At 46.0% G+C, this 11244-nt stretch overlaps 1 protein-coding gene across 1 annotated transcript in view; it reads right to left on the bottom strand.

Annotated features, from left to right (window-relative positions):
• LOC115639534 (26S proteasome non-ATPase regulatory subunit 4) overlaps window positions 1–727 on the bottom strand; it is a 69011-nt gene extending 68284 nt beyond the window's left edge. Inside the window, exon 1 of the mRNA XM_030542427.1 lies at window positions 447–727. Within this exon, the coding sequence (XP_030398287.1) occupies window positions 447–504 (58 nt within the window). The 5' untranslated portion in view covers window positions 505–727. The remainder of the gene's footprint in view (window positions 1–446) is intronic.
• Between the last annotated feature and the right edge of the window lie 10517 nt (window positions 728–11244).

The raw sequence follows: 11244 nt of genomic DNA on the forward strand, positions 1-11244 counted from the left end.
TGGTAAACTGAGGCAGGAGACGGGACTCTTTGCCTTGGCTTCCCAGGGGAGGGAGCCTCTTCCTAAAACAAGCCTGATGACAATTTACACTCCGTCTGCAGGGTCCCAGGGCACCCCGAGGAGGGGTCTCTGCACACACCCAGGCTACACCCCCCCCCAGCACAGAGCATCACCCAGCACCTGCCCTCAGCACCAGACCCTTGGGCGTCCCCAGCCAGAGCCCCACAAGCGTTTGCGACCCCGGCCCAGGAAAGGGGAGGCGGCGGGTCACACCTCGGCCCCCCCCGGCTCTGGGAGCAGAGCCACGCGGGGGGGGGGGGGCTCAGCTCCCGCCCAGCTGCCTGGGCCCCCCAGCGCCCCGCCCAGGTGTCCACACAGCGGGTCCCTCCTCCCCCCTTCCCCCGCCCCTCTGGGGAGGTTACACCCCCTCTCCGGGCCCCCCTTACCCGCGACGCCGGCGCTGCTGCTGCTGCTGCCCCCAGACTCGGGGCCGGCCGACGCCATCTTCGAGCTTCTCCCTGCTCCGCTGGCCGCCGGCAGCTCCGCCCTCCCCCCGGGGGCCCCTCACTTGGTGCCGCCCTCAGCTCAGGACCGCACCACTCGGGCTTAGACGGTTGGGTCGCTCCCTCCGACTTGGACTCGCCCGGCCGGCTCCGGACCGAACCACTCCGAGCGGATGGGAGGGGTGGTGAGAAGGTGCCGGGCTGCGGCCACCGCCTGTTATTGCTAAACTCGGGGAGCTGAGCGCCTCCTGGGCTGGCTGAAGCGCATGCGCACGGAGGGGGGGGTTGTGAAGCCATAGTGGAGGCCGCCATGGGTCACATGACAATGGAGGGGGCCACAAAAACAATGATAACCCCCTCCAGTGTGATGTCAAGGGGCGGGCCTGGCACATCATGGTGCTACTGGGGTGTTGCCATGGTAACATAACATGGCTTGTCATGACTTCACCTGTGTTGCCACCGTGCTTCGACCTCACCCCGTTGTCATGGCATCTTATGTCCTGACCTCATCCTCACATCATGTCCCTGTACCACCTCATCAGGTCATGGCACCACGTGTCCTGACCTCACTGTGGCACCTCACCTCTCACCTCCTCGCATTGCCACACCATATCATGCCCCGCCTTTTCCATATCATCCCAGCCCCATATATCCTGACCTTATCCCGCTGTCACTGAGTGATGTGCTGACCTCACTGCATAATCATGTCATGCATGACCTCACCAGCACATTGCCATGATGTCACGTTGCCTTGACGTGTTACATGCTAACCTCGCCCTGTCACTAGCTGAGTTGAGAGATCTGGGATTTGCGGTTTATAAGAATGAATTTTCTATGCAGTAAGAGTCTAATCCTTATTTCATAGTGGGAGATACTAAATTCCCATCATTAGTGTATAATTTTTGGACCAAATTGTATGTTAAGTCAAGTTCAACAAAAACCAGTTTAATGGTTATTGCTATAGCCTGCCATTGGCCCTCCAAGTACAGCAAGTCAAAGGGAGGAGATTTCATATATTTTACTGCTCTAGATACAGAGTTCACCAAATGCAATCAGAGACCCAGTAACCCCAACTAGTTTAAAACAAAGAGAGTAAATACCATTTAACCTAAAACATTTCCTCTATTACATCCTCATCTATCACATTGCCATGGTAGGTCAAATCGCCACTTCACATCTAAACCTCTACATGTTGCTGTGTCATGTCGTGTCCTGGCACTATCTCTTTGCAACGTGTCACCAATCATGTGCTGACCTCACTGGATCACATCATGACTAAGGCTAAGATTTTGTCATGGGTATTTTTAGTAAAGGTCATGGACAGGACGCGGATAATAAACAATAAATTATGGAAGGCCCAGCCCTTCACAGTGGAACTGGAGCTGAAGCCCCGCGGTGCGTGGCTGACAGCCAGAGCCCCGCCACACGTCAGGCTGAAGCTGAAGCCGAAAAAGTCACAGAGCTCTGTTAATGTCACGGATACCATGACCTCCATGACCAAGTCAAATCCTTGTGATTGCAGCACCATTTTGCCATGAGAAATGTAACCATGTTGCATCTCTAGGCAAGCACTTAACACATCTTGACACCACAACAGCACACCATGGACGTTTGGTTGATGCTCTCACGTGCTGACAAGAAACTATATCATGTTGCATTGATAGGCAATGGCCCTTTGTCACATCAGGATATCCTGATACCTAACTGTAGTCTTTTGGCCATGTCGCAACAAGGAATGACATCATATTGCATCACTGGCCAGTCTGACATGTTGTCATGCCAAGACAAGATTTTTTATGCAGGGTATCATGCCATCTGCGTGACCACTCCAGCTTGTCACAATACTACATGACAGCCCCTGTGGGTCAGTGCTGCTATGTTGCAACACAGCAAGACATTGTAATGTTTGCAACACTAACTGATTGTGTTATAACTCAAAGTTATCATGTCACATTATGGCAAGTCATCATGCCAGGATGCCATGTTAGTGTATTTTGGCCCAGTTTCATCATGGACCATAACTAGAGGATGGCCTCTAGAGTTCAGTGTGGTTATGTTGCATTGCGGCCTGTCATCTTGCCGTGCAATTATGGCATGTCACCATTTGGTGTAAAGTTCTTCTTGGTGCATCATACTGTCCCAATGACTTGATGGTGTCTTGATGCAATGTCAAGACCCTCAGGTTGCAGTGTCATCTCGCAGTGCCAGGTGAAAGCATGCATGCAATGTCCGGATAGCATTGAAAATCTCTTGACTCAGAAGTAAGGGGGTCCTCCTGAGTAAATCTGAATGATTAAATTCTGCCTTCCTAAATCCTCACTGCAGTTTCACTTGGTTATGACATTCTTCTTCACTTCCTGTCAAGTAGCATTGCTGTGAGCTGTTAAACAGCTGCTGCATTCCACCCCAGAGCTGGTTGCATTTCAATGATGACTGCAGTAATTCAAGATTGCAAAGAATTTGGGGATGAAAGATCCCTTGTAGGTGCAATAGATTATACAACACTATCTTTGACAGAGAGGCATACCTTAGTTATTTGAGCACAGAAGTAGCAGAACAGAAACTCCTGAGTTCTAGTTTCAGCTGTGACATTGATTCCATCTCTGGCCTTGGGCAAGTCACTTAACCTCTCTGCTTTACTCTCACTTATTGTAAAGTGTGGATAATAACACATAGCTAACCCCTATACAGCATGGGCAGGAGGGAATTGTTAATTAGTGGACATTCATGAAGCGCTATGGAGGTCAGAAATACCATGCGCTATTTGTAACTGAATCAGTGTTAACATCGATAAGACCCTCTGCTGTGAAAATAGAATTGGACCTTTGCAGCTTGTTTTGAAAGCTCCCTGTCAAATTAAGCAGTGCTTTATTTTAACGGGTGACTCAGATAGCCTACCAGCCTTGAAACAAAGCGTTGCGTTACACCCCTGCCCTTTCCAATCTGTCAGCTCAGTTAACCGATATGATCATTTCCCACATCAGGGTAATAATAGGTCTGTTTGGGATGACTCTGTGGGCAGGCGTTAGAAAGCTTCTGCCACCTACAGGCAAAACATGAGAGCCATCTCTCAGGGCTGCACATCACAGAAGGAATGACAGCTGCTGTGGGGATTTCAGACAGATCCAATCTTTTTGTCTTTAGCAACAATCACAAAAGAAAGGGTAGCTTGGCCCAGTGTATTAAGGAGCATTTCTACTCATCTTGATTCCGTAAGAAAACTGCTTCAATGCGATGTAACAAGAATATAATCAGACTGTCCACAGGCCAGTCCTGTAACAGGTGATAATCAAACCATGGGGCAACTGTAGTTATTTTACATGTCAGGTGATATTTCTATACTACAAAATCCAGACTCTGGGATGTTTTTCTGGTTGTTCCTTTCCACCTCTTCATCACTAATTTAAACCTGGTAAATCTCAGTTCATAGTAATGATGAGAAAATCAAATTCCATCTGCTGCCCTCGAGCAAATCAGGAGAAAACTCCTATCTTGGACTACAGTCTGCATTAGGGTGACCAGGTAGCAAGTGTGAAAAATTAGGACGGGGGGGTGGGGGGTGATAGGCACCTATAAAAGACAAAGCCCTGAATACCAGGACTGTCCCTATAAAATTGGGACATCTGGTCACCCTAATCTGCATCCTGCAGACAGTGCTATGCAGACAGACTCCTGTGCTCTCAGGGAGCCCTTTGTCTTCAAGAGGCCCTGTGTAGGGGCTTGCAGGCCCCACACTGTCCTGACTGATGGCTGTTATTTTAAAATCAAGTTAATTTCCTCTTGTGAGCTGGTCATTCTAGCTGCCCTGTACACAGGTGGTGATGCCAACTTCCCATTGGGGCTTTGCCTATGATATCAGGTCTATCTGGGAGGAGACTTCTCAAAAAGTAATAATTGTACTGTGACTTGATATGAACCAAGTACTGTGCAGACATTACTTAATTCACCTGGTTCATCCACCTGGGAGGTGGAGCCTTACCATTATCCCTACATTGCCCATGTGAGTTCTAGTTCCATCTCTACCACAGACTCGCAGTGTAACTTGGGCAGGTCATGGCCCCTGCTCTGTGCCTCAGTTTCCCTAGCTGTAAAATGCAGGGAATAATACTTACCTGACATTTTGGGCTGTCAGGGTTAATTCAAGATAATAAAATAATAGGAATTTGGGGCTGGAAGGGACTGTAAGATGTTATCTAACCCATCGCTCCCACCCTCTGCTAGGCAGAGTTAAGTATACCTAGACCACCCTGAGAGGTGTTTGTCTAACCTGCTCTTAAAATCCTCCAATGACGGGGATTCCACAACCTCCCTTGGAGGCTAATTCCAGTGCTTAACTATCCTTAGAGTTCGAAAGTTTCCTGGTATCTAACCTGAATCTCCCTTGTGCAAACTAAGAGGATTATTTCTCGTCCTACCCTCAGGAGACATGGCAAACTGAGAACAATCCTCGGATGGAAGGTGCTATAGACATGCTAATGATCCTATTTATCTGACCTGGATTTCCAGGTAGGCTTCTGTTTACAGGCCTAGTGACCACCAAACATCACCAAACTCCTTCTCATGAGGCGAACTCTCACTGCTACAACTGCACAGAGAACCACTCGATTTCCTGTTTTTGTCAGAGCATGTTTCATCCCATGGACTCTTGCTCTTAGTCACGTTAGTATTAAAAGGACCCTGACATTCTTTCCTGGTTTTTATTGTGTTCTGTAGATAGCCAAATATTGGCTTGTGAAATTTAAGAGGAGTCAGGATTTCACTATTTCTGGAAACTGACTCATTCCCATGGTATCAAGCCTGACCTTCTTTACAGAATTACACCTGACACCAGTTATTTACCCATGAAAAGTCCCCTGATAATGCTATGTCTAGAACCCCCTCCCTGATGCAGTTAGCCATACTTCAATGCTTTCCTGAAATGTACATCTCCCAGACATGGGAACCGGTAACAGGAGGGCCAAAGATCGATTGCCTCATACTTTTTAAACAGGAGGGTATGCCACTCACTTTTGAGAACCTGAACTTAGCAGCAGGGGTACATTGAGAGGGGTGAGAAGGCCCCCCCGTGACTTCTGACCAGAACTGGGTGGCATAAAGGCAGAATCCCTTCCCTTGGCCTAGACCAGCCATCCCATCAGCATGACGGAGGGGTGGCTGGGACAAATGTGAGTGGCATTGAGACCCTGTGCCCCAGGTCACAACACCACTCACTCATATTTGTCTGTCCCTCCATTCAACTTCTGCTGTCTTTCTGGTGCCATTGCTCTCAGCAGACCTATACCTCGAGTCTCCCCTGCAGATGCACTAATGGATTCAGTGACTGAAACTTCAGCTACAAATAATACAAATTAAAAAATCCAGGCAGAAACCATGCAACCACCATGACTGGTGCTAAACATTTCCATTCCATAGGAACATAGGGATTTGTCAAATTGGATCAGACGTGAAGCCCACCTGTCCAGCAATGCCCAGCACCAGCTACTTCAGAGGAAGATGTAAGAACCCCACAGCAGCAGATGTGGGATAATGTGCCCCTCACAGTAGGTCTCATCCTGGTCTCTATGGGTATGTGTACACTGCAAAAAAACAAAACCAAAAACAAAACCTCAGAACCCAGCCCTGGCAGTAAGTGGGTTTCAAATCCCAAGCAGGAAAATCCACAGAGCTGTTTTCAGCCCTGTAGACCAGGGCTCTGGGACTTGCTGCTGGGGGGTGGTTTTTGTTGTTGTGTTTTTTTCAGTGTATGCATGCCCTGTTACTCAGAGATCAGCTTAAACACTGAAGCAGGAGATGTAATATCCCTTCCAAAATTGTTGTTAGCAATAACTATGCCAATCCCTCTTTGAATCTTGCTAAGTTCTTGGCCTTAATGATGCCATGCAGCAGTGGGTTTCACAGTCTGCCTACGCACTGTGTGAAGAAGTATCTCCTTTGATCAGGTTTTAACTTGCCACCTATTCATTTAATTGACTGTTCATTCCAGATCATGCTGCTTTTCGTCGTGTGGTTTCCACTACTCTCCATTTGTACATTGTGTATTTAGATAGCAAGTTCTTCAGGGCAAAGACCGAGTCTTCTTACAAGTTTTCACTATTGGCTTTGAATACTACAGTGGTGAGTGCTCCAGAACACAAGTAAACTCTGATGATCCCAACTCCAATTATCTGAAATGTGGATGATCTGAGGTCGTGTCTACACTGCCACTTACACTGCTGTAACTTTCTTTGCCTAGCGATGTGAAGAAACTCCTCCCTCAGAGATGCAAGTTTCAGCGCTGTAAAGTGGCAGTGTAGACAGTGCTACATTGCTGGTAGCTGCGCTCCCAGTGCTGGTAGCTATTCCCCTTACGGAGGGGAGCCCTCTCCCCCAGCGCTGGAGCTGTGACTACACAGCCATGTTAGCTGTGTAGACATACTCTGAACTTTGGAAATGTCGTCCAAACCAGAATTTTCTCTTTTGAGAAGTGTGGTTGAAATTGATTTGCTGAAATTACTGTTCCCATTTGGATAGTCCAGGTTTCCCTGTAAATGATAGATACATAATGATTTTAGATAGCTATAGTTTTGTTCATTCAGAAGAGTTCCAAAGCCTTTTACAAATTTCAGCTTCTTCCACCAGTCATATGCAGCCACCTTTGGGGTGGAACACAGCAGCTGTTTAACAGCACACAGCAACACTGTGCACCAATTTAGAACAGGAAGCGAAGATGTTATGGCTTAAATTGGAATTTGGCCAGGACACTTGGATTATGACCCCTGCTATTGTAGTGAGAGCATCAATGACGATACAGTGCGCTGTACCTGTTCTGGAGATAGATGGTTTACAAACATTACAAACATCAATAACTTCTTGGATTGCATGGGGGACTTTTAAAACTAGATTAGACAAAGTATTTGAAAATGTACCATAGCGAACAAAGTTTCCCTGGTCTCAGGGAGATGGACTGGATAAACTAATAGGTCTTTTCCACCTCTGCCTCTGATGATTCAGATTCCCATTGACTTCAGTGGGCTTTGGATTAAGCTCCTAGAGGCAAGGAAGAAGAGACAGCTCCAGAGAGGGCTTTATTTTTTGCAAACCTCATTGTGTTAAAAAAACCTCATCTGGTAACAATCCAGAATTATGGCTAATCCATCACCGAGCATCCAGCGCATACCGAAAAGATTACTGTTTAAGACCTTAATGTGTTAGGACACTTTGTAAACATTGTGACTGGACTGAGTTGCAGTGCTAGAACATGATTTGAACCACATCCTCAGCTGCTGTAAATCAGCAGAGCTCCAGCCACTTGTTTTGTAAGAAAAGGGCTATACATTCTGATTGGGCAAGCTGGTGATTTGAACAATGTAGAACAAGTCATTATCCTGCTCAGATCGTCCTGCTGATTTCAACAAGCCAGATCCTGAGAAGTGCTGCACCTCCCATGAAACTAACATGAATTGTAGAGGCAGAGCAGGATGCGGCCCATTCCTCAGGCACCCAGATACCATGATGATGGGCACCACCAGTATAAGATCCTACGCTACATGGACAGATATGTATGTATGGAGATACCTAAATAAGTCTTGTGATTTATTTATTTTACATTCATCATCATCTTTGTTGGGAATCCCTTGAGGTTGAGGATGATTGTCTTTCATGGATTGTCTATTTCAAATTATCTGTAGGTCCGCTGATGGCTCATAAGGCCTATTCTGGAGCTGCACTCTCTGCCATGTAGCAGACGTGTTTCCGAGCAGGGCAGGTGACCCTGGGATATTAGTTAGGGCCATAGCACGCCCTCTCTGTTGCTTCTGTTTTTCTGTTATATGTCGCTGCATCTGACTTTCAAAGTGTTGAATTCCCTGCCTCAAGCAGTTCCTCCATTGCTGTCTCTCCTGGGTTATACATTCCCACGAATGCAACTAACCAAACACATGCATGCTCTGCACTCTAAGCCTGATTCCCCGTTGTGTTGTCATTTACATCAGTGCAAAGCAGGTTTAAAATGATACCGTTCCAATGCAGGGTAACCATCAATCAAACCTGAGAGAGAGAGAGAAGGAGAGAGATGAAATTTGAAAGGGCAGTGAGGAGTACATTGGATGTGAGATCAGATAGGTAGGATGGAATGAGTGTATGATACAATCTCCAGATGTTATTTATTGTCACTTACACTAAGAGGAACTACTGGCTCCAGCAAACCTGAAACTAGCTGGAGCCCAGGCAAATCAGGTTAGATTTAGGCCTGGTTTACACTAGATGGTTAGGTCGATGTAAGCTGCCTTGTGTCAACCTAGCTGTGGAAGTGTCTTCATTTAAATTCATGCTCTCTATGCTGATTTAGTAACACCACCTAGCAGTGTCACGGTTGATGTAATTAGATTGATGCTGTGTTAGTGTAGACACTGCGATACTTAAGTCAGCTGTTACTGGCTTTCACAATGCCTCACACTGGCAATACAATTGATACAAGTGCTCCTGGCAATGACGCACAGCACTGACACAAGGAGCCAGGCGTGCACACACACAAGTGCTTCAACAGCTGCGGTGGCTGTATGCTGACATTAGGTCATCATAATTGTGTAGTGTAGACATGGCCGCAGATGCCAAAGTTTTCTCTGCTTAACAGACCTTTAAAATGATCTTTTAGCAAAATGCCATGGAACTTCCTATGATGTGAAAAAACCTGTAGGTTCCAACTTAAACTAAGCAGAAAGAGTTAGATTCTCAGTACATATTTTAGCAACAAAGCTGATCAGCTGATAATTTGTTAATCATGCATTTTCAGCTCCGTATTGTTCGTTTCTTCCAGGTATATTATGAATCTAGATTTATAGCAAAGATGAGTTAATGATGTTAGGAGATCAGAAAGTAATGCACCATAATAAAGTCATGCCTTGTGGAAAATTCTGAAAAACTTCCTCACAATTTTGCTAAGATCTGAGATTTGGTTTATTTTTCTTTATGGATCAAATTAATCTCTTGTGTTAGTGGATGCAACTGCTATTGACTTCAGTGGGATTGTGTATATTTACACCCAGGGTGAATTTGACCTGTGGGTCTTTGTTCCTTAAATTGGGCTACATCTGCCCATTGGTCTTATTTCCCACAGGTGATCAGAAACCTGTTTGTGCCATCACAGTTGGGCTGCAGGGGAATTTTGATATCAGAAGAGGAAGAGTGGTTTTGACATCACTTAAAATTTACCAAGGGTCATAGTGGATTTCCCATCACTGGCAACTTTTTAATCAAGATTGGATGTTTTTCTAAAAGATCTGCTCTAGGAATTAGGCTGGGGAAGTTCTCGGACTGTAGTCCAGGATGATCACAAAGGTCCCCTCTGGCCTTGAAATATGAAGATGTGAAACCTGTTTTTGTGCCAGACGTCAGACTCAAATCAGCTTCCTTGAAAGTTTCCCACAACTTTTTATCAAGACTGAACTCAGATTAAAACAGCCACAACAACAAAAACAGAGGCTGATTCATGGTCCTGCATCCAAGCTCAGTGGTTTGGGCTGAGGTTTGCTTTATTGGTTGGGTCCCCACAGCTGAGTTACCTCCTGGGAGTGGGGGGCTGAGATAAAGAATTAAAGTTTGTACAGTGTTTTGAGATCTTTAGATGGAAGGCACCATGGCAGGGCAAAGAATTCTTGTGAATGATCCTGTTTCAATGCAAACAGTTTTAGCAATAATAAAACAAGGAAAAGAGAAAATGGGAAATATCAATCAATGGAGCTGGTTCTAAACAGTTACTGTTTTGATTTCAGTCTTTATCCCCAAGATACAGTTTCAAAGCAAAAACCACGAGCACATCAGGGAAATCTAGTGAGGCAGGTCTAAACAATCAGTAACACTAACTGGTATCAGGTCATAACTGCTCTCAGAATAATTAGGCAACTTGCCAGATTGCTTCAACAGACCCTCTGAGGTGATCTCTATGTCCTCTTGGCCCAGGTCTGAAGCAGAAGGCCAGGTTTGGTCAGTGGAGTTATACCTGCTCATTCCAGCTACCTGATTCTCTCAAGCTTTGCACCACATGTCACCACTGACATCTGTGCCAAGTGAGTGTGATGTGCAATCAGATTGGGACAGCAGTGTTTTATGCTTACTTTGTACAGGTGTAACCGATGAGGCACAGTCTGAGAGGGGGAGTTTTTGCTGTGTCTCTTTGTGCTCTGTTAATGATTTGTTGGATCATGAGAGGTCCCCATTTTGTATCATCCCACCAGCAATGTTTCCAACTCTTGCCTTTATCTTTCTTGCTGCTGCATTGAGCTCAATGGTATTTTATGGCAAGCCTTGCAGCATCTGGAGTTTTTCTGAAAGCCCCACTGGCTGGAGTTATGTGATTACATAACAGAGAATCTCAGCTTCATTTTTTTTTTTTTTGAAAGGGCCAGGGTTGCTCCTTTTGACCAAACTTGCTAGTCACCACTTGGCACCCTGTGGGTGTTCCGGTAGGGAGTAGAAATTGGAGCTAGGTATTTCTGTGATGTTTATTTACAAGGAATATACAAAGTCCCGTGCCTCTGAATGCAGAGGGAATCAAACAGCAAGAAACAACTTCTGTTGCTCACAGCACCAAGCACATGCTTTTCAGCCTGCACACTTGACCTGAAAAACCTCTCCCCAGGTTTCTTCTGGGGTCAGCCACATGCTTTCAGCTGCTAGGGTGACCAGATGTCCCAATTTTATAGAGACAGTCCCAATTTTGGGGTCCTTTTCTTATATAGGTTTCTATTACCCTCCCACCCCCCGT

Source organism: Gopherus evgoodei, chromosome 24 (genome assembly GCF_007399415.2).
Source record: "Gopherus evgoodei ecotype Sinaloan lineage chromosome 24, rGopEvg1_v1.p, whole genome shotgun sequence".
Taxonomy (NCBI): domain Eukaryota; kingdom Metazoa; phylum Chordata; order Testudines; family Testudinidae; genus Gopherus; species Gopherus evgoodei.